The sequence below is a fragment of the Rhinatrema bivittatum genome, chromosome 4 (assembly GCF_901001135.1).
Source record: "Rhinatrema bivittatum chromosome 4, aRhiBiv1.1, whole genome shotgun sequence".
NCBI classification, from domain to species: domain Eukaryota; kingdom Metazoa; phylum Chordata; class Amphibia; order Gymnophiona; family Rhinatrematidae; genus Rhinatrema; species Rhinatrema bivittatum.
In genome coordinates, this window is record NC_042618.1 from 111,957,034 (window position 1) to 111,981,455 (window position 24,422).

Sequence of the window (24,422 nt, forward strand, 5' to 3'; positions counted from 1 at the left end):
TAACTGTTGTGCTGCCCGTAACAGGAAAACCTTCCCAATGGCTCGCCTTGGTGGCCCCTGTCCCTGCGGAGAAACATGACTTGGCGCTACCGGGCCCCCGGCCGCATGTCCGTTAATGTTCTCGGAAAGGGCTTTCATGGCAGCTAATATATCTGTTGTACTCCCTTGTGCCCAGCCACGCTTCGCTGCTGCTGCTGTTTAGCGTGTTTAGTGCTTGTGGCAGGTAAATGAGCTGTTCTTGGGGAGCCTGTGCATTAGCCTGGCCCATGTTTAAAGCAGTGTACTCACAGTTCTATCTTTCTTGTTAGTAATGTCTTGACTCAAGTGGAGTAGGGGTGTTGCTAGCTGCCCCTTGATGTGGGGTGACAGTTGCATTGTTATACTGCATGGGTGCCCAGTTGTCGTTCTGTAACCCCGCAAGCAGTGACCTCACTGTGACCAGTGCCTGCTCCGTGGCGAGTAGCAGCTCCTTTCCCGGTTGTGTAGAGCTCGTTCTGTCGTCGTGAGCTTGTTGTGGCGCTGCTGTGCTCGCAGGGGCCACACCTTCCATCGGGCGTCACTCTGGCACATAGCAGCCCAAGTGGCTGATGCTGCGTGGTTGATGCCTGGTCCCTGCTTTGTGTGCCTTGTTCCTCTGTGTCCTGGACTTGCTTCTTGTGCGGTTGCCGTCATCCGGGGTAGCTGCAAAGTTTTCTTGTGGCATGCTTGGCTTCCTCCTCCCTCTTTTTCCGGTTGGTGCATGATCTGCTATTGTTAGCTGTGGTGCAGCGATGGAAGAATGACTGGCAGACATGCTGTGTAAACATATAAATAGGTTAGACCACTGTCCTCGTCCTTGTTGGGGGGGGGGAGTCAGTTACCCGGTGAAGGCCAGTAGGGGGCAGCGGGTGGGGGGGGGGAGCAAATTGCAAGGGGCCAAGTGCCGGCGGAAATAAAAGAGCAGGGGGCTATGGAAGGATGGGAGGGGGGTTGGGGGGTGGCAGAAGTGTCGTTGGCGAGGCAGATAAAAAAGCGAATTAGATAACAGCAAATAGAAAAAAAAAAAGCTCTCTAGTCCTCCGCCGGCTAATGTGCCCCCCTTCCCTATCCCACCCCTTAATGTACCTGAAACGCCTTCCTGTCTCATTGGCTCTTGACAGGAATTTAAATCGGCCAAGGTACCTCATTTGTCACCTGTCACCCCATTGGCCGCCAGTTCCCCCCCCCCCACTTACTGGCTGCAGCATGCCTGCCCAGTTATGCAGCCCCAGCCTCGAGAGGCTGGGCCTCATTTTCATTCAAACCACAGAGTGTACCCAGCTAGCATCTGGTGAGCTGAATCAACAGTGAATGTGGGACTTGCAGCAGAAGACTGATATAATTTTATCTCCTTCCCTTCATCTGAACCTGCAGGCTACATCATTATGAACTCAATACCACCAGAAAAGAGAAGAAGCCTCCAAAATGCCTGGCTTTCCACCAACTCTGTCTTCCAGGTGTTTTTGAGACATCTTCTCTTTTCTGGCTGTATTGAGCTCTTGATGATGTAGCTGGCAGGATCAGGTGAAGGGAAGAAGATAAAATTATGTCAGTCTTCTGCTGCAGGTTTACCAACTTTGGGCTGGGGATTGGGAAAAGCAGAGCCCCTAATCTTTGCCAGAATAAGGGAAGGACAAGCAATTATGTGAGACCCTTCTAGCAGGTTTTGAGGGTGAGGAGAAGGAAAGCCCTCACTTTCTTTAAAGGGCATCTCATGAATATTAATTGTAGGTATCATGAAACACTTGTGGCCTTTCAGGAATGGAGTTGGCTTTTTCTATCATTTATCGACTCTGTTTTAGGTTGTTTTTTTTAAATAAGGCACTTTACCCATAGCAGTGGTAGAGCTGACCAGGTTAGTATAAAGTTATTTACCTCTGAGTTTGAGGTTTTATGTTTTCTGCTCAAAAGACTATCATTATCCTTCTGTATTCTGCTTTAGGTGCCTGTATAAGGTTCTCATTCTTCTAGTAATTCTAGTTATTTTTTTCATGATTTTATGACAGTCTTCCCAAAATTTTCTATGAAAAAAAATCATCACTGTTTAAACATGAAACCTGTATAATACAACAAAGTCCTACTTCCTCTGATCTGTGTGCTTTACTTCCAGATGTTTGATACAGTAAAATGTTTGAGAGAAAAATCCAGTGCAACAGCAGTAGCCACTACATCAGGATCAGAAGTCATGAAAGGAGATGAGGTAATGAGTCAGCAGATGGCAAAGGGAAACTTTTGTTTTCTGCAGCATTTAAATTCTTTACACTGTGATCTCTGCTATTATATAGGTCTTATCCACAAGAAAAACACACTTATTGTAGCCCTGTCAGAATAGAGAGAGCCCTCATTTGTTACATTGCCTGACATCGAACTTTCATGTCCAAGAAGAATTTGCACTTTGTTCCAGATCTCCAAGACCTCGTTTCACATTCCAGTACGCTAAGTATATTGCCAAACACAGACAACAGCACATCTAACGCCTGCAGGAGGTGCTGGGTGCTAACATCATTGCATTATAACTTGGCCCCCGCTGGCTCACTAGGTGAAAGAGAGAGGGAAAGATGGCTGTGCTAGGAGTGGTGGGATCTAGAAGAAAGTTGAGGGAGTGAGAATATTGGTGGGGTAATGAAGAAAGCATGGGAGAGGACTGAAAGAGGAAATAGGAATTGCTGAGGGAAGACTGGGAAAGAACAACTGGAGAAGAGCTGGTTTGGGGAATGGGAGAAGAGAAAGAAAGGAAAGAAATAGGGAACAGCAAAAGGAGGACAAAATCAGCAGTTGAAAGAGAAAAGGATGAATGAAAATACCAGAAAATGCTAGTAAAGAAGAGAAGGAACAGAGAAGAAATTGCCAGACAGAAATGTGGAATGCCTGAGTTTTTCTGTGTCCTGTAAAAAAAAACAAAAAAAAAAAGCAACTTTGGCGAAAACAAGCCTCTCTGTTAAATGCCAGCACCTGTGTCTGGAAGAAGACAAGTTATGTTATGAAATTTTAAAATAGGTTCAGAATAAATCTATTTTTTTAAGCACAAATGAGGTCACAGCCTTGGCATTGGAAACAATTCCTTATGTATAACATTGTTTCCTATGGGAAAATTAGTTTTGACTTAACGTCATCTCAATTTAAAAAATGAAGTTTCTTACCTGTACCAGGTGTTCTCCTTGGACAGCAATGCAAATAGCCACAGAAATGGGTGACGTCAGCCTCCGTTGAATACGTGTGTGTTCTCCTTATATGGTTCAGAAAGTTCTAAAAGTCTTGCTGAGTATATGTAAGCCTTCCTGCCCAGTCGTCACCTCTCCCAACATCCTCAGTTTAGTTTAAAGCTGTATCACGTGTCTCTTTTTTCCCCCCACTTTCTGCGGAGGAGGGAGGACTGTCCACGAAGAACACCTGCTACTGGTAAAAAAAAACTTTCTTTTCTCTGTGGAGAAGCACGCAGTACAGCCACACAAGTAGGGCTCTGGATGTCAAAGTAGCAATGTATTTCTTTTCGATACTTTGCATCCACTTAGCCTTTATGGAAAGCTGTGTTGTTGTCCTTTTTATGTAAGACAGCTCTCAGGATTGTTTTCCCAAATTTTGTACTTGGTTTGAACTTCTAATTGAAGCAATAATGATTGATGAGGGTGATTCTATCTGACCCAATTGCTGCGTTTAGAATTTCTGTCAGGGGACGTTGACTCTGGAATGCAGCCGAAGCTGCCATCCTAATTTGGTGTGGTTTATAAGATTCAGGCAGAATTCGATTCTCTAGTGTATAGCAAAAGGTTATACATTGCCTTAAGCAAGGCGGATGTAGTCTGTTTGGAAACTTTATCCTTTTTATGCTCTGAATAAGATACAAATAGTTGTCAAGATTTTCTATACGACTCTATTACTTAAAAAAAAAAAAAAAAAGATGTGCTCTTCTGCAGTCGAGATTGTGGTAAGTTTGTGCTTGTATGAGGTTTTGGAAAGAAAATCGATAACTCTGATTTAGATGAAAATCCAGAATTATTTTAGGGAGAAATCTTGTATTTGTTCTAAATGTTACTCTGTCCTCACAGAAACTCATATATGGTCTGTGCATAACCAATGCCTGCAGTTCACCTATTCTTGCAGTAGTTACTGCAATTAGAAACACTACTTTCCAGGACATCAGTTGCATAAGAATATCCGCTAAGGGTTCCAAAGGTGAATCTGTTTTTGTAAAATGTAGGCAAGATCCCAAGCTGGCATTAGAGGTCGGAGATTAGCTAGGTCTTTCATGAAACATTGAATTAATGGATCTTGAGAAATAGGTTTCATAAGGATGGAATGGTGATATGCTGTAACAGCTCTAGAGTGTACTCTTATGGTAGAATTTGCCAGGTGAAAGATGGTAAAAGTATCTTAGTAACTGGTCCATAATGCATGCATGAGACTGAATTGAGTTTGAATTACACCAATGACAGAGTCTCTTCTGTTTTTTGGGATAAGCCTTTTGAGTTGAGGGTTTTCTTGAGGCTTTCAGAATGTTTGTTATTTGGATAGGAAGGTTTAAGTTCTCGTAGGAATGCTCATTAGCTTCCATGCTGTTAGAGCTGTTAGAGCTAATGTCTATACCTCTAGGTGTAATAGAGATCCATTGCACTGCATTCTAAGATTCTAAGATGTTATATATTATATATTATATTTTATTATATTATATAAATTTATTATATACGGTATATTACCTTGTTACTCTTTTTATCACATTGTTAATTTTCTATCGCTTTCCTTACTTTCCAAGTTACTTTATGTCCCTGTTTTATTGTAACTGCTATTTCTTCTTATATCACATGTTAATGTTCTAAGTTTTTCTCCTCTTGTCACACCCTGTTAATTGTAAACCGACATGATGCGACTCCCATCGCGAATGCCGGTATATAAAAAATTAAAATAAATAAATAAATAAAATAAGATTGTTTTGAAGTGGTAGACATACTGGGTTGTCTACTGAGAGACAGTTTAGCCAAGGGATCAAAAGCTGCTGTGGCCAAAATGGAGCTATTAAAATTTGTGTTCCTCCCTCTGCTCTTAGTTTCAAAATTACCTTCGTAATCAAGGGTTTTGGTAGAAAGGCGTAAGTGAAGAGACCAGTCCATGGGATTGCAAATGCATCTTGTGACAGGGCTTGATCTGAGAACCTCTTTGAACAGAACTTGTTCATCTTCTTGTTGAAGGAAGTTGCAAACAAATCTATTTGAAGCGTTCCCCATTTGTTGATGATTGTGCAAAGGACTTGGTCGTCTAGTTCCCTGTTGTGTAGATGTAGTTGCCTGCTGAGACGATCTGCTAGTATGTTTTGCCTGCCTGGATGGTAAACTGCTGAGAGATGTATTGTATGTGAAATTGCAAAATACCATATTTTAACCGCTTTTTTGCATAGTGTATAAGAACCTGTTCCCCCTTGTTTGTTTACATAGAACGTGGCTTCTTGATTATGCGTCTGAATCTGGTTGCTTGAGTTGGTAATGTATAGTTGGAATACCTGGAGTGCCTTGAACACAGCTAGAATCTCCAAATGATTTTTATGTAGTTGAGGTTCTTCTATGGACCATAATCCCTCTGTTGTTGTTTTTGTTTTTTTTTTGTTTAAGTGGGCTCCCCTGTAGTGATGCATCCATTGTTATCTTGTGATGAATATGGTAGGGTGCATTTTTTTGCCCACATGTTAAATTAGATATTCTTGTTCACTATTGTAATGACCTTTTCAAATGGCTGGTAACTGGGATTTTAGTCAACATAGATTGTGTGCTTTGCTTGCAATGAATTTTGAGATGATACTATGGTCAACACATTTTTTTTTTAAATTTATTCTTTATTATAATTTTCAAATTACAAGTAAGACAAATCTTACTAAAGGGAAAAAAAAGGATTCATCCATATCAAATTAATACATGAAATTTCAGAAACATTTATAACATAGGTCAACAAAAACTTTGATATGCATCATCTAAAAGGAAATATTGAGGGGAGAGAAATTACCAGGAGAAAAATTAGGAAATTCAGCATTTTCATGTCTCTTAAAGAAATGGCTAAGCTTAATTGGCAGCACATATTATTATTAGATCCCACTTAGTGCTCGCTAGGGGAAATTACAGAAATCACCCTAGCATTTACAAACAACTTGAGCTGCTCTGGGTAATAAAACACAAAACATTCATCTTTACGTTTCACAATGCATCTACTCGGATATCTCAAGACATAGGAGTATCCCAAACTTTTAACTTGTGATCTATAGACTAAAAATTCCCTTCTCCTTTGTTGTGTAACACAAGGAAGGTCCGGGAAAATTCTCACCATAGCTCCATAAAAAGGAGTTGACATATTTTTAAAGAAATTCTTCATCACAATTCCCATATCATATTCTGATACAAAAGTAACTAGAAGAGTAGCTCTATCTCACAGTTCTGTTGAGGAGTCTTCCAGGTACTGGGTTACATTCTCCATAATCTCAGCCTGATTTTCAGAACGTCGTCTAACCATTTGTGGAAATGTAAGAAAAAATTGCTTAACTATGCACGGCAAACCCTGCTCGTTAAGCTTCAAATTTTCAAGGAAATATTTCTTAAGAGTCACATCGATTGCCCCACAATTCTAAGAATCTAAGGTTGAGATGTTTGGAGTAATTCTCTAGGTTTTCAATTCTGCGGGAAGCCAATGTAACATCTTTAATCATCTTAGTAGTACAATCCTCGTTTGTTTTCAGAGTGGCTTCCACCAAATCAATCCTGGATTCACTTTTACCCACATTTTCTTCTATTTTTTCCACCTTTGTATTGAGAATTTCGACACTTGCAGAGACTTGCCCAGGCCGGGCACTAAGTTCCATAAAGCGTCAAGAGTCACACTTGCTGGCTTTTTTGGCATTTGAAAGTGGCTTAACTCACCCACTTTCTCATCCAGCCTTCTTTCCACCGTCATCAGCCGGTCACTTCTCTCCCTTTCTCCCTGCTCGGGGGTCGATGTCCGGACCACCACCTCATTTTCTCCAACTCTACACACAGCAGGGCCTTCAGGAGATTCGGACAAGCTGCAAAAATCTCCTCCAAGTTCCGCTCCTGCCGACGCCACAGTCGCCCCTTCGGCAGGCTGTGCCTTGACAAACGTGGGGGAGCTGGTGGAAGATGCCATCAACGAGCGCCAAGGATATGGAGGGGTAAGTGTTACTTTCCCCTGCGACGCGGAGGCTCCTTCCTCCGACGCCTGAACGGGGGCCTTCTCCAATTTTGCTGCCAATGCCGGTGAGTAGGATTTCATTAATCGCTGCCCTGATATCTGGGGAGGGTCGGAGGGGTAGACCCGTACTTTCCCCTTTCTTTTTGCAGGCATTTCCAAAGAAATTTTAGAGATAGTTCGAAGCAGCGCTCTCTCAGCAGCTATGCACGGCCATCTTGTCTCCCAGTCAACGCATTTTTAAGTGAGCATGAGGTACCATGTGCACCATGGATGCAATGTGGCTGATTATTCTGAGGAGGATTCTGGCAGTGCTGGTGGTTCTTCATGTTAGATGAAGCATTAGATCTCACAAGACCTTTGCTCTTCTTTTTGGGAGAAAAGTGCATATTTTCCTTGTCTTCAGCAGTGTGCCAATGAACTCTAGGTTCTGGGACAGGGAAAGATTGGGCTTTTTGAAGTTTGACAAATCCCAAGTTTGAAGTAGTTGTAAGACTATAGATGTATTGTATGCATTCTTGGTTTGTCCTTGCTGGAATGAGCCAGTCGTCCAAGTACGGGAATAGTAGTCTATTTCTTTTCCAAAGATGTGCTGCTACTACTGCTAGAATCTTTGTGAAATCTTTGGCTGAGTCAAGACCGAATGGTAAAATTTGATGTTGGTAAAGGGAACTTTAAATTGCAAACCGTAGGTATTTTTTGATGATTGTGTGTGATTGGAATGTAAGTGTTAGGCAACTTTCATGTTTGTGGTTGTTAACCAGTCATCTTGTTGAAGAAGTGGCATTATTGTCTGGAGCGTGTACATGAAGAAATTTTTGTTGCGAAGATGCTTATTCAATAACCGAAGATCCAAAATTGGATGAAGTTCTCCTGACTTTTTGAGATCAGAAAGTACTTGGAGTAGAACCTTTGTTCTGTCTGAGAAGTTGGAATTCTGATTATGGCTTTTGACCATATCAAAGGTGAAATTTCTGCAAACTGCTATGCTTTAATAAGAATGTACTTATGGTCTTGCAATATTGGTCTTTGGGAATTTTCTTGAAATTTAGATGGTATCCTTTTTCTATTATAGAAAGCACCCATTTGTCTGATGTTATCTGCTTCCATGAGTTGTAAAATTTTGTTAGCCTAGTGGAAATTTTGTGTTTGCATTTAGGGTCAAAAACTAGATTGATTTCTTTGAGAACTGGTTCTGTTTGTTACCCTGTCCTGTGGAATGGGAACTTTGATTTCTTGGTTGCTGGTTTTGTTGCGTAAAAGAATGGTACTGCTGTGGTTGTTTGCGAAAGTAGCTATGTGGCTGATAACCTCTGTAAGATGATATATAGTATGGACATCTTTAAGAGTAGAATGGATTTCGTCTACTCTGGTGTTGAGTAGATGATGTTGATGATAGTGATTGTAAAGCCGTGTTCTGCATCTTTATCGACTTAACTGCCGCCTCCTACCTTTTCCCTAAACAAATTTTCGCCCTTACGTAAGACACCTACCAGTTTTTCATGTACATCTTCCTTTACACTGGATGCTAACAGCCAAGCTAATCTTCTGACTGTGTTGGCAACTGTGGAGGTTCGAGAAGATATATTGAAAGTGTCATATACCAGTGCATTGCAAACCCTGGGGAGAGAGAGGTTTATCTCTGTGTGCAGAGATTGCAACCAAATATCCTTGCTAGTTAGAAGGGGTGATTCTTCCCATCAAAAGGACACCCTGCCTACCTGGGGAACCCTATTTTTCCAAACCCTGGAGGATAGGATTTCCCCTGGTTGGTGTTTTGACCTTCCTGCACAGATTGAGAAGGAAATTGTAATGAGAAAACATGCTGCTGCGAATTGATTGTGCCAGTTTCATTGTTTTCATCAGTAAAGATTTGTTTGGACATTAATATAGTGACTCCAGACTTTCTTTGGCATGCCCAGCCCACTGAGGGACTGACATACATTTGTTGCCCCTGGGGAATAATAAAAGGAGACAAGGAAGCCTCTCTTAGCACTCGGGGCCCTGGGAGTCATCTTCCCCCACCATTTGACCAAGAACCCAGGCCCTGGAAGGAAGAATCAATCAGTGAATGAGCTAACCTGGTAAAGTTCCTGTTCCCATGAGAACAACAAATATTTTTATGGCCTCATTGGGTAGCGGCCTGCACCCGGAGTTGGTTACAGGTACAATCTTGAGTTCTTTGATTGTTTCATAGCAGACTTAACAATCAGTAATTCATGGGGCAGCTGATATTTGGTGTGGCCTTGACGCTATTTTATGGCATATTTAATAGAGGCTTGGGAGCTGGTATGAAAGTCTATGGAATATTTCATCTGATATATGATTTCATCTGACAATATCAGCATAGTCGTTGTCACCCAGCCCCTCTGTATACAAGTTCCTGAAGAGTTCATTATTGAAATGTAAATAATCATGTTTTTGTTCACTGTAAGTTCCACTAAGTTCCTCCTTGCGCCTTCATGTTTTTGTTAATTGTTCAGCAAATAATTGTTAATTGTTTCAATGTAAACCGCCAACGAGGCGACAGTTTTTTCCTTGTAAAACCGGTGTGATATGTATATTATACAGGAACATTCGGTATATAAAAACCAAAAATAAATAAATAATAAATATCTTGCAACTCCAACAAAGTTTCCAGCATCAGAATCATTTTATTTTTTTGTGGTTGAATGAATTCAAAATTCCCGATTCATTAGCTGTAGTTTTATCATCTTCTATTGCAAAATTGTTTCCTTTCGGCGAAAGAGTAAATGGTAGATCTGGAGAAACATCTGGAATTGGACACACTAATGAATCTAAGGAGGAAGTTGAAAGGTCAGAAGATATGGTAACAACTGATGATGCATCAGGTAGCACTATAGAAATGTTAAGTAGTAGGAGTAGGTTCCTGTCATACCCCAAATCAGTCCAGTCAAGTGGGTTTTCATCCCTACCAGTCGATAGAGAACAAAAACTTTTCTGAAACTGCTACATAAGCTAGAGTACCACCTGCAGTCCCTCAGTATTTCTCTGACCCTAGCAGATGGTAGAGAGGTGAGAATCCTGCAGTCTGGAGTATTAGATTTAAAAAAAAAAAAAAAAGACAACAGGATTCTCTGGTGGGCTCCCTGAGATGCTAGGCAGCTTTGTGGGTCATCCTTCAAGTGGAGCAATGGGGGTGGTATCCCTGGTTTACCTCAGCCTGAAGTCAACGAGGGAACTGAAAGTCAGTGGTTCTGGCTCTCTCCGTCCCCTGGAGGTCAACAAGGGGACTGAAAGCTGATGGTTCTTGCTCCCTCTTTCCCCTTAGACTGCTCCCGCTGGCCCTCCAGCATCTGAATCACCATCAGGGAAGTATTCCCTTTCTTTTTTCTGGGGGGGAGGGGGTATTTTCGCAGACCTGACTTAAAAAAAAAAAAAAAAAAAAAAAAAAAAAGCAGTACAGGTGCAGACAGGGGAGGAGAAGGAGCGCGAGCAATCAAGGCCCACTGGGCACCTGGGTCTGTGAGGGAGGGGGGGTTCCATTGTGGCCTATTAGCAGGCAGCTTCCCATCAAGCGTGAAGCACATCTGGCTCGAAAGAGTGCAAAGCTTGTGCATAATGGCGACGGCCGTGGCAAGTGCTGCAAGGCCGGCAGGGAGAAGTGGAGTTGGGGATCCCAGATAGGGGAGTGGTGACCACAGACGCCATCCTGACAAGGACAGATGTCTCAGAGTTGGTGGTCATCCATACAAGTATTATGGTCTGTCATTCATGCAGTTCGAGTTTTGTCATCCAATGTGGCAACAGTGGACTCAGCGGCTGTTTTCTTGAGCAGAAACATACTTGACGGCGCTTGCAGCATCCCATGTAGCCAGGGTGGGCAATGTATAAATGGACATCTCAGCCATCCAATTGGATCTGGGAGAATGGGAATTTTTGTTCTCAGACTCCATCTGCTGGTAGGGATGCAAAACCCACTTGTCTGGACTGATTGGTGGTATTCCAGGAACAAAAATTAGCAGGTAAGAATCAATTTTTCTTTCATGGGAAATCTCTTATTTGGAGCCTAGTTTCTGGTTAGATGACTTATTTTCTTTTGGATCTGGCAGGTATTTCTTGACAAAGGCGGAACACATCCTTTTAACAAAGGCATGATATTCACAATGTGGAAATGGTAGAAGAATGTTACCATCAGAATCATAATCCATCTCATAAGACTTGTCAGAATGTACAGAATTCTGATCTTCATCAGAAAAGTCTGTGTCAGAATCTGATAGGGATCTCGCATGCTTTCTCTGTTTGACTTTCTTAGGAGAAAGAGAAATAATGTTGATGTCCAATTCTATGCCGCTATGCTTCGATCCATGTTTCAGCATGGAAGAAGATGGACTTAAAATCGGTGCCATGGGTTCAGCACTATGTAATGAATCTGCTAGTTCATTGCCATGCATTTGCGCCAGCTTGTGTGCCATTCTTGGAGCCGATTCGCTCGGTGTTGCTATTTTCAGCACAGAGTCGTAGGATTTTTTCGGTGCCATATGCTTTGTTCTTGGATCTTTTGACACGGAACACACCAATTTCGACAGACGAATGGTGGCTATGATCTTTTCCCTTTTGTGAGGAATGACTTCGACTCATTCTCTTAGAATTCAAGGAATGGGAGGAGGAATAGCAAAGTGATTTTGATTCTAATCCTAAGTTCTTGATTTCTTATTCACAAAAGCTTTTCTGAAACTGCTACATAAGCTAGAGTGCCACCTGCAGTCCCTCAGTATTGACCTGTACCCAAGCCAAGATGTAGAAAAATTCCAAAACTAACCTAACTCCCCCCTCTACATGAGCAGGGGAATAAAGGTAGAGCCCTTCCACAAGAGCCCTTATGTCCATAGCAAGGATTGAAACCCCTGAAAGTTAAATAACGACTTTTCAGTCTTTTCTAAGATATGCATAGCCAAGATATTGGTCATTCAACAGGGTGGGTCTCTGAACTGATCTGTGGTATTCCAGGATTGAAACAGAGCAGGTATAACGAATTTTCCTTTCCTGTTCCAAACCCCAGATCAGTCCAGACAATACCTACAGTACTGCATGAATCATGCAAATGATAGCTCCTGCCTTAACAACAAAATTTGAACATGATCTATGTTTTCTATACTTTTATTTTTCCCATTATATCAAGAAAGTAATTTTTAATTTGTTTATCTTCAGATATTAAAATATACAGCAGAATTCTTCTAATCTGAACCCTGTGATTAAAGACCTAGGTTTTTTGGTTTTTTTTTTGTTTTTGTTTTTTTGATCCAACAGTTTCTTCCTGCTCCTTTGGGCTTTCAGCTCTATTGGAACCAGGGCTAGGATCTGGTGCTATGAATCTTCATTTACATCTACTTGTGGATTTTTCCTTTCTTTTAAATCCCCTCCCATATTACTTATTCCAGTCAAGATATATTAAGATAGTAAATGACAGCAGATAAAGTTCTATCCAGTCTCCCCAGCAAGTTGCTTAGGTGGTAACTGCCACTCCATGCAGGTTATCTGTGCCTTCTTTAAGAGTAGCAGATGCCCCCATATACTTACTGTTAAGGATAGCAACTGCCGCTCTGTACAGGCTATCACCATTCAGAAATGTTACATCTAAAAATTTCTTTTTTTTTTTTCAATTCTTTATTTTACATTTCTTAATTATAACAGGCAAATGGATACAATACATAAAATATACTTATACATCTCCTGTGGGAACTAAATCTCAATCTTTACCCATATAATCAGATAATAGTAATATTTAAAGAAAAAGTGGACCGTTGGAAAATTAAACAGAGCGAAAAATATAAGGTAAATATGGTATCACCCATAATACTAGGCAACAAGAGATAACAACAATTTAAATAATTTTTTCGCTCTCAACCATTTTCTGCACTTTGGGGGTGTGAGTCCAGGAAAGCCTGTAATGCTGCGACTTCAAAATAAACATACTTTTGATCTTTAAACCAAATTTCGCACTTGTAAGGGTATCTTTAAAGGAATCTGGCACCCCTGGCCAGGGTGGCAGACTTCAATTTAAGAAACTCTTGTCTCCTTACCTGAGTTGGTCTAGATAGATCTGGATAAATCCAGATCTGTTGACCATGGAAATTTAATAATCTATTACGTAAAAATAAACGTAATATTGTATCTCTTTCTTGTGGAAATGTAAAGGAGACAAAAAGAGTTTCCCTAGAAGTTATAACAGTGTCTAAGTAGTTTCTAAGACATCTGATATATCAATGGATTGCTCTGGTTGTTCTTCTCTTATAGAGGATTTTTTAAAGATATTATAAATTTTTGCAATAGTTGGTATCGCTTGTTCAGGTATCTTTAATAGGTGCAAAAAATATTCTTTAAGCATATCTTTAGGGGAAGTCAGTCTCAAATATGGAAAATTAAGCAGTCTAATGTTGGAATATCTAAAGTTATTTTCCATGAGTTCTAATTTCCTTGCATTTGAGATTTCACTTTTAACCAAATGACTTTGTATATTTTCTACTTTACTTAAACGTTGTTCTTGCATATCCAATTTAACCTGATGTGTTGTCGCTACTTTTTCTACCTCTATTGCTTTTCTTTGTACCTCTACATGTGTCTTGGTCAATTTTAATATAGCATTTTCGAGAGATTTAATTGCAGTCCAGAGTATATCCATTGTTATCTCTGATGTTGTTGGAGTAACAATTATATTATCTACAGACTGCCCCGTATCACATTCCCCTGCATCAATGTTTCCCATCCCTGGTGGGGATGGGATATTGGGAGCTCCGGGGCTCAGAGAGATAGCTTCGGCCAGAGAAACAGATTCTCGCTCCAAATCTGTTTCTAATGCGGCCTTGTCCTCCGGATTAGTTGTTGTTGTTGGCACAAAGAAAGAAGAAATATTAGACTGAGTTAGGCCCGGTACTGGAGATGATGATCATATTCTCAAAAATTTATAATATCAAGATGTATTTTTGATTTCTATATTTTAGATCTTAATGTTTAAAAAGTGTTTTTTATTCTTTTTAAAAACATCTTTTTAATATTTATGAGATCTTGATGATATAAATTTTTGAGAATATGCATTTATATTTATTATGTACCTAAATTGAATTATTGATGTTTGGTTTGTTTGTAGCCCCTGAGGCAGCGGCTGTTGAGCTGCGAAACTCTGCCTGAGTCGGGCAATTTTATGAACACGTCTCTGCATGAATAAAGTTTTGAAAAAGATCAAGGCATCTATTCTGTTTTGTTTACCTCACCATGGAGCGATACAGAGGCATTATGACATTTTCCGTTTTATTCACCATTCCCTTTCTAATAATTCCCAACATTCTGTTTGCTTTTTTGACTGCCGCAGCACACTGAACAGACTATTTCAATGTGTTATCCACTATGACGCCTAGATCTCTTTCTTGGGTTGTAGCACCTAATATGGAACCCAACATTGTGTAATTATAGCATGGGTTATTTTTCCTTATATGCATAACCTTGCACTTATCCACATTAAATTTCATCTGCCATTTGGATGCCCAATTTTCCAATCTCACAAGATCTTCCTGTAATTTATCACAATCTGCTTGTGATTTAACTTCTCTGAACAATTTTGTGTCATCTGCAAATTTGATTATCTCACTCGTCGTATTTCTTTCCAGATCATTTATAAATATATTGAAAAGTAAGAGTCCCAATACAGATCCCTGAGGCACTCCACTGTCCACTCCCTTCCACTGAGAAAATTGTCCATTTAATCCTACTCTCTGTTTCCTGTCTTTTAGCCAGTTTGCAATCCACGAAAGGACATCGCCACCTATCCCATGACTTTTTACTTTTCCTAGAAGTCTCTCATGAGGAACTTTGTCAGACGCCTTCTGAAAATCCAAGTGCATCATTAATACCTTTCAGGCATCATTAATACCTTTCAGGTATTAGTCTGTATTGCATCTCCCCTGTCTCTCCTCTCATCCAGAGTATACATATTTAGGTCTTCCAGTCTGATCTCCTAAGTCTTTCAGTGCAGACAGCACACCATTTTGGTCGCGTTTCTCTGAACACACTTCCATCCTATATGTGGCCAGGAGCAATGCACCAGGATACTTCCAGAACCCTGCAATCATGGCTGTTAAATCTGGTCATTGGTCACCATTGCATGATGAATATGATTTTCCTCTCTGCAGAGGCTATGAACATTGCCTCCACAGCATTCCCATGGAGCAGAAGATCTGAGCCGGGAATTGAAGCCAGGCCCCCCTGCACGGCAGTGTGCAGCAATGACACTAAACTTCCAGGCACTCCCAACTTCTGGTTATTTAACATGGTTTACTGACTCCAGTGAGACTTTGTTCATTCTGTTAATTTACACTTTTACATTGAAGTCAAATGTCTACTGCTAATACTTTCTGCAATACACAAAGTTGCACTGCCTTTGATACTTTGTTTATTTCTTGTACCTTTTTTCTGCTTCTTTTAAAATGTTTCCTCTTCATCCAGCCAGACTCGTTCGGATGCATGGGTTATATTCTCCAAGCAGCAAATGGAGACAGATAAAAAAGGCTTGCTGACATTACCTCATATAGGGCATGCACTCTGCCAGTATTCTTTGTCTCTAGTAGATGGTAGGCAAGTATTCCATGCTGTGACTGAGTCCTGGTTTTAGGCCGGGTGAAGAAGAACATTCAGCTTGTACTTACTCCTGGGGTGACAGTCTGGTGACTCCCTTCTTTGATTGAGCTGATCCTGGGGTGTCAGTGACTCTCTCCCTCAGTTGAGCCAAGTCTAGTGTCTTGGGGGCTTCCTTGGGGTTGGGTCATTAGAGGTTGACTGTGAGTACTCCCCCCCCCCCCCCCTTCCCTTCCCCCCATGTCTTTTGTAGTCTCTCCTAGGATTAGTCTGGTTCATGATAATGTTTCCCTCTTTTTTTGTTGGTTGCTGCTTGCTAGTTAACTAAAGTTTAAAAATTTTAAAAAGAAAAAAAGGAAAGCATAGAAACATAGAAATGACGGCAGAAGAAGACCAAATGGCCCATCCAGTCTGCCCAGCAAGCCATGCACTTTTTTTTTTTTCCTCATACTTGTTACGCCTGGCTTTTAGTACCCCTTAGTTCCATTTCCCCTCCACCCCACCACCAATGTAGAGAGCAGTGCCCGAACCACATCCAAGTGAATATCTAGCTTAATTAGGGGTAGTAACTGCAGCAATAAGCAGGCTACACCCATGCCTTTGTCCACCCAGACTATGTAATTCAGACCTTGTTGGTTGTTGTCCATATACAGATCCTCTTTTCCATATTCCCCCTGCCGTTGAAGCAGAGAGCTATGCGTTGAAAGTGAAGTATTAGACTTTCTCCCCTGCCGTTGAAGCAGAGAGCTATGCTGGATATGTATTGAAAGTAAAGTATTGGCTTATTTGGTTTTGGGGAAGTAACTGCCGTAACAAGCAAGCTACACCTTGCTTTTTTGTGAATGCAAATCCTTTTTTTTTCTTCCACATTTCCTCTTGCTGTTGAAGCCTAGAGCAATGATGGAGTCTCATTAACCGTGTGTATGTACATTGAACAAGGGTATTATCTCCAGGTAGTAGCGTTCATTCTTGCGAGCCACATTAACAATCAACAAATATTGAACAAGCCTAATAATTGGCAATACCTATAGCCTATGTCCTCAACGGTAATTTTACATACTCTTACCCACCCCTCTGCTTTTTTTTTTGGAGATGGCAGCCCTCAATCCTTCCGCTCCGTGAAGGTGGTATACCATTGGCATCCTGCTCCATGAATGCCCTCCAGCCTTCCGCTCCGTGAAGGTGGAACACCGACCACTGAGGCATCTGAGGCAGTCACTTCTGTATTCAGACTGGCTTTTGCAGTTGAGTTGGTCCATGGCAGGAGATCAGGGATTTTGGTTTGTTCCCGGGGCTGGGCAGCAAGGGAACAACGACTAGTTAATGGCAGTGCTTCAGGAGCATGGGAAGAAGGCTCCCAAGCAGTTGTCTCTGGCGGTAGGAGGGAAATTTATAAAGAGCTTGTGAGGAGGAGAGGGAGAGAGAAGCATGGCGTTTTCAGGGGTAACTGTGTTGGTGAAGTCATTAGACCATTTGGTTTGCTACTGTGGTGGGTGTAGTAGCCATTTTATTCCCACAGGAAAGAGAAGTTTTGCTTCCCATGGGGTTGGATGTCACTGCTGCAGTCCTGGGGACTTCAGGAGCTGCAGCAGGTAAAGTAGCTGGAAGTTCTTCTGCAGGGTAGGAATCATCTTCTTTCTGGTCAGCACTCTCTGCAGAATTCCTGAAGTGCCTGCAGCAAGCTTTCCAAATGGGGCATCACCAGGGGCAGCCTCCTCATTACAGGTCCCGCCAGGAAGTTTGCGTTATTCTTCTGGGCATAAAAGAGCTAAAAGGGAGTTGGAGGGGAATCAAGAAGAATGGTCTTTGGATTCCGATGCATTCTTACTGCCTCTTAAGAGACTGAAAAGCAGTGATAGTGACAGGGGATTTGGAGGAGGGGAAATACTTTCCCAGGAAGGAGGGCAATTCTCCTGTGATTTGCCTTTCCATAAAGAGGAACTTTCTTCCCTAATGTCGTAATCCTTAGGGATTTTAAATATAGCTGAGGAGAAGGGGGAAGATGATGGTGCTTTGAAGGATTCAGTTATGGCAGGGTTGCACAAGCCATCCAAGGCATTTCCCCACCATAAGTCTATCAGGGAACTGATCTCAGGAAAGTGGGACTCTCTGGACACCAGCTTTAAGGCTTTGATGAGGCTTTATCCATAAAAAATAACATAACAATTAACCGAAACATGTATAATCTATCCTACAAACTAAGTTCATAAAACATTCATAACTCTGTAAAACTATAATCCTATGTTAACCATTTAAATGAACCTTTTTTTTTTTTTTTCTAAACTCTGTTAAACTTCGAAACTTTGTAAACCGTTGTGATGGCAAAACCGAACGACTGTATATAAAACTCGACAAATAAATTAAGTGAGGAGGAAAGGCAGAAATTGAAGACTCCTAAGGTAGATGTTCTGGTTTGTGTGGTCACTAGGAGGATCCCTATTCCTGTAGAGCATGGTTCTCAACCTTTTTCCCATCGTGACACACTAAATGAACAGCGCTCACATGTGTAACACACTGCTCATTACAATCCATGGCGGAAAAAAAAAAAAAATGCCCAGTATCACTTTTATTGTTAAAAATGACACAAGGGAAAGATAAATATTCTCTTTGAATAGAAATCACATAAATAGTAAGCATCCCCTACCAGAACAGCACCAAATTCCAGCATTCAAACAATAAACATCTTATCTAAGAAAAGAAAACACTGAAAATATTACCCTAGGCTTAAAACACCAATACTCCTCCTGTTAGGAAAACAAAACAAGCCAAGCTGCTATAGAGCCCTATGCAGAAGCTGCATGCCAGCAGAATACCTCACCTCAGTCACATGTGCAGACCTTCACCTAACAAAAAATAGAGACCATAAAGCATATATAGAAATTTGCAGACAAAAACTGAACTAGAAACTGCAAAATGCTGCAGAGAGACTCTATACAGAGCAACAAAGGAAAAAGAGAAACATCACCAGTCCTTATAAAACAAATCAAGAAATATTAAATGAATAGCAGTAAAACCATAATAATAAAATGAACAGATTATTTCAAAACAGCTGATGAATGGAATATCCAATAATTAAAAACTCATAAAAAATTCCAGACACCAATACAATATTTCAAAACAGCAGAAACAAAGACCCAACAATGAAAAATAATAAGGATAAAAAAATTGCTCTGCTCTCCGTACTTGGGAACTTTTGATTTCCAGGTGCCTTGAGATTGTTGTGAATTAGCAAGAGGAGAGGAGAGGGGTTTGCTTTCAACTTTCGCCTCTCTCTGTCACACCCAAGCTCTCTTCTCACACAGGCTCACAATCACACACATACACATGCTCTCTCACTTACTGTACATTGGCTTTCAATCACACATTTACACACGTGCTCTCTTTCTCACACACAAGCTCTCAGTGACACACACATACTTTCAGACACGCACAAATACATGTTTTCTCTCATATTTATACACACAGGTGCTTAATCATACATACACATGCTCTCTCTCACACATACAGGTCTCAATCACTTACATACATGCTATGTCTTTCTCTCACACACAAAGGCTTTCAATCACACACACATGCTCGCTCACACACCACACAGGCTCTCCCTCTCACACTTAAATACATGCTTGGTCTCAAATACACACATGCTCATGGTCCCCCCCCCCCCCCCCCCCCCCCCCCCCCCCCCCCCCCCCCCCGCCCTGCTGAATAACAACTGGCGGCAGCAGTAGCCATCTCCTTTTCCAATTCTTATGACCTTGAGAAAGGAGTCCTGTCAGCCATGGGGACTGACATTACTCCTCTTTTTTCTCCAGGGTGCGCTGCACTGCTCTTCTCCTTCAGGCCAATGCTGCATACACTTGTAACTTAGCATGGTCTCTTCTTCCTGTGTATGCAGCCGCTGCACACCACTTCCTCTTCTGGGCCGCAGGGGCAGGAAGAAGAGACCGTGCTGCTGACTGAGCATTTATTCCAGCTCTCCTGCTGCATTCTGCCCAGGCTGTCAGCATTTCAAGGATGGGCGGAGGAAGCGTTTGCATCTTGCTGGGGCAGGGGTAGCAGCTGGACCAGCAGGAAACTGGGAAGTGTGGCGACACACCTGTGATGTGCTTGGTAACACACCGGTTGAAAACTGCTGCTGTAGAGGGTGGTGCTTTCCTCAAGAATGCACAGGACAGGAGAATTGAAGTGGTCCTTAAACATCCCTTTAATGCGACTAGTCTAGCCCTATAAGCGGTGGTAAGTCATGGAATTGTGGCTAGAACAATCTGTTTATTACAGCTCATTCAGGAGGGTTCTTTGGAAGGTAATGGTGCTATTATGGAGGAAGCAGCTCAGTGAAGCTGGGCCAGCTTTTCTGGCAGATGTTTCTTATGTTTAGTGCATATTACGGCTAAGTCTGTGGCTTCCTTTGTGACAGTGAGAGGTTTGTTAGGATCCCCCAACCAGTTGAGCAGTCATTTCTCACAGGACAAGCAGGATGGTTGTCCTCACAAATGGGTGACATCGAGGATGGAGCCCACCACGGAAAACTTCTGTCAAAGTTTAACAGAACTTTGACTGGCCCCTACTGGGCATGCCCAGCAAGGCACTGACCCTGCAGCCAGCAGGGGTCTCCCTTCAGTCTTCTTTTTTCCGCGCAGCAGTTGCCACGCGGTGAAAGGAGCTCTCTAACCACGTTCCTGACAGGAATTTGGAAATTAATTTCCTAAGAAAATTTGCCCCTCAGGGGTCTCCCTTCGACAAATTTTTTAGTCATCTTACGGAACCCGGTAAGTTTTTTGCCTTCTTCCATCGACTACTGTCGAATTTGGCCCTCGAGGCCTGTTGGCACTTACCGATCCCCAGCCTAAATTTTGGCTTCCAGCCATGGCAACGGGGTTCCGTCGTTGTCCGGATTGTACCCGGACTATGTCCATCACAGACCCCCACAGGGTTTGTGTAATGTGCTTGGGTAGTGAGCATGATGTCCTGACTTGCACCAAATGTGCCTTAATGACACCCAAGGGTCGCAAAGCCAGGATGGAGAAGATGGGGCTCCTCTTCCATGCACCCACCCCAACGCCATCGATAGCATCGACGTCATCGGAACCGGCACCGTCGAAGTTGTACCATCATCGTCAACCCTCCGGTGACCGTCCGCCATCGATCGCTTCTCGGCCGTCGACTCCCGTCCCTTCCCCGGATGGGCGAGGGGATCGGAAGGAAAAGCACCGCCATCGACGGCACAAGTCTCGGCCTGTCGAGGATCCACAGCCATCGACCTCTACTCAAGCCGAGCCACCGACAAAGAAGCCGCGAACAGACCGGACGCCCTCCACGTCTCGTTCGCCGGCATCGAGGAAACCCTCACCCTCTCGGGGTGTGGGGGCCGTGATCCCACCGGTTACGGTGGTCCCTCCGGCCCTGCCTCAGCCTCCCTCTCCCGTCGAGCCGGGTATGTTTACCCCTGGTCTCCGGGCAGAACTGGACCGGCTGGTCCAGGAGGCCATCGAGAAAGCGATGAAGAAATTACAACCTCCATCGGCACCGTCTCCGGCACCGGTTCCAGTGCCGCCCCCGGCACCGATGCCGGCACCGGCTTCGCCACCGAGGAGGGAACCGACCACCGAGCCGTTGATACAAGCGCTAGCACCGCTACTGAGCCGCATGGAGGCACTCATGACGGCCCTTCCATCGGTGATTCCAGTGCCATCGACAACACCACCGTCTCCGACTGGTTTCTCATCGGCAGGAGAAACACAGTTTCGAATTCCCCCTTCCGGGGTAGTTCCATCGGTACCTTCTGATATATCTCCACCGATTTACCCTTCGGCTCCATCGATTCCGCGCCAGGCACCGATTCCATCGGCAGCACCGAAGCCATCGATGCCATTTCTGATTCCACCTACCGCACCGATTCCACCTCGGTTTCCATCGATGCCTTCAGAGCCTCAGCCAGGTCCATCAGGGCTACAAGCCCCACATGATCCCTACGATACCTGGGGTGATGATGATGATACCTCTTCTGACACAGATTTGCCTTCGCCACCATCTCCTACAGAGAGTAGAAAAAGATCTCCTCCTGAGGATCTATCTTTCATTAATTTTGTGAAAGAGATGTCAGAAGTTGTACCTTTCCAACTACAATCTGAAGCTGATGACAGACACCAGATGATGGAACTACTTCAATTTCTGGATGCTCCAAAAATCATCGCTTCCATCCCTATACACCAGGTGTTTTTGGATCTGCTCAAGAAAAACTGGGAATCTCCTTCATCGGTGTCACCAGTTAACAAGAAAGCTGACTCCACATACCTTGTCCAGTCAGCACCAGGTTTCCAAAAACCTCAACTGGATCATCGCTCTGTTGTGGTTGAGTCCGCACAGAAGAAGGCCAAGCATCTTAAGCCGCACTCTTCTACCCCACCTACCAGGGACAACAAGTTCCTGGATAGTGTGGGACGGAAAGTGTATCATGGAGCTATGTTGATTTCACGCATAGCTTCATATCAACTTTACATGACTCAATACAACAGAGCCATCCTTAAGCAGATGCAAGACTATGCTGACACGTTGCCGGACCAATACCAACCGCAGCTTCAAGCCCTTCTTCACAAGGGATTTGAGGCAGGGAAGCACGAGATTAGGACTGCCTACGACATATTCGATGCTTCCACGAAGGTTTCAGCCACAGCCATCTCAGCCAGACGTTGGGCTTGGTTAAAGTCATCCAACCTTCGCCCAGAGGTCCAGGATCGTCTTGCTGATTTGCCCTGCTTAGGCGACAATTTGTTTGGGGAACAAATTCAACAGATTGTGGCGGAGTTAAAAGACCACCATGAGACGTTGAAACAACTCTCATCTGTCCCACCTGAGGTGACCTCCAAGCAACCGCAAAAGAAGGACTCTAAGAAGTCGTTCTTTCGACCACGCCGCTACTACCCTCCGTCAACTAGGGCTCGTCCTGCACGGTCCTCTAACAGGCCTCAGCCTCGTCAGCCGAGAAAGCAAAGACCTACTGTAGCCCCACCCCCTGGGCCTGCGGCGGGCCTTTGACTTCCCTGTATTGAGCACATGCCAACTCCCTCTTCCACACATCCCTGTGGGAGGTCGGCTGTACCACTTCTTACCCCGTTGGAAACAGATTACCTCAGATCAGTGGGTGCTAGCAATTATCGCACAGGGTTACCACCTCAACTTCATAACACTTCCGCCAGACTCCCCGCCCCTTCAGGCATGGAGTCTAACCAGCCATTTGACTCAATTACATCAAGAAGTATCCCTTCTTCTACAGTCAAATGCTATAGAACCCGTCCCTCCTTGTCAACAAGGGAAAGGATTCTATTCCAGATACTTCCTAATACCAAAGAAATCAGGGGGGTTACGTCCAATTCTGGACCTTCGGGCCCTCAACAAGTATCTACGAAAAGAGAAGTTCAAGATGGTAACCCTGGGCGCCTTGCTCCCTCTGTTGCAAAAGGGGGATTGGCTGTGCTCTCTCGACCTCAAGGACGCTTATACCCACATTGCGATAACACAATCTCATCGCAAGTATCTGCGTTTTCTGATAGGCCACGACCATTATCAATACCGGGTACTACCTTTCGGTCTGGCGTCTGCTCCACGAGTCTTTACCAAATGTCTCGTAGTAGTAGCAGCATTTCTCAGGAAGGAAGGTGTCCACGTCTACCCCTATCTGGACGATTGGCTAATCAGGGCCTCCACCCCTCAAATTGCGCAATCCTCCCTAACGTTGACAATTCACACACTCCTCTCCTTAGGGTTTCTTGTCAATTACGAGAAATCTTGCTTGGTCCCATCTCAGACCTTATCCTTCATTGGAGCAGACTTGGACACCTTACAGGCAAAAGCCTACCTTCCACTTCAACAAGTCCAAACTCTCATGTCTCTAGCTCGCCAGCTCCAGTCTCAACACACTGCCACAGCTCGCCAATTCCTCATCCTCCTAGGACACATGGCATCCTCGGTTCAAGTCACTCCCTTGACCCGACTAGCCATGAGAGTATCGCAATGGACTCTGCGACACCAATGGCTTCAAGCTTTCCAGCCTCTGTCCTACATCGTCACAGTTACACAAGCGCTACGCCTGTCTTTAACCTGGTGGACGACTCAAGTCAATCTCCTTCAGGGCTTACCCTTTCTCCTACCAGATCCACAGGTAATCCTAACCACCGATGCTTCCCACGTCGGTTGGGGGGCCCATGTGGACGATTTACAAACCCAAGGGTTGTGGTCGCCAGAGGAAGCCGAACACCAGATAAATTTCTTGGAACTTCGAGCAATTCGCTACGTGCTCAGAACTTTCCAAGATCATCTCTCAGATCAGATAATCTTAATCCAGACAGACAACCAAGTGGCCATGTGGTACATAAACAAGCAGGGAGGCACAGGCTCCTTCCTTCTGTGTCAGGAAGCTGCGCAGATTTGGGCAGAAGCCCTCTCCCATTCCATGTACCTCAAGGCCACTTACTTGCCGGGAATAGACAATGTATTGGCAGACCAGCTGAGCCGTGTCTTCAAGCCACACGAGTGGTCACTCGATCCTCTGGTAGTGACCTCTCTGTTTCACAAGTGGGGTTTTCCCCGCATAGACCTCTTTGCGTCCCCTCAGAACCACAAAGTGGACGATTACTGCT

The 24,422-nt window shown here is 43.4% G+C and overlaps 1 protein-coding gene across 1 annotated transcript in view; it reads left to right on the plus strand.

Moving 5' to 3' along the window:
* UBR1 (ubiquitin protein ligase E3 component n-recognin 1) overlaps positions 1-24,422 on the plus strand; it is a 596,438-nt gene that overhangs the window by 333,545 nt on the left and 238,471 nt on the right. The window contains 1 exon segment of the mRNA XM_029598685.1: positions 2,129-2,218. Within this exon segment, the coding sequence (XP_029454545.1) occupies positions 2,129-2,218 (90 nt within the window).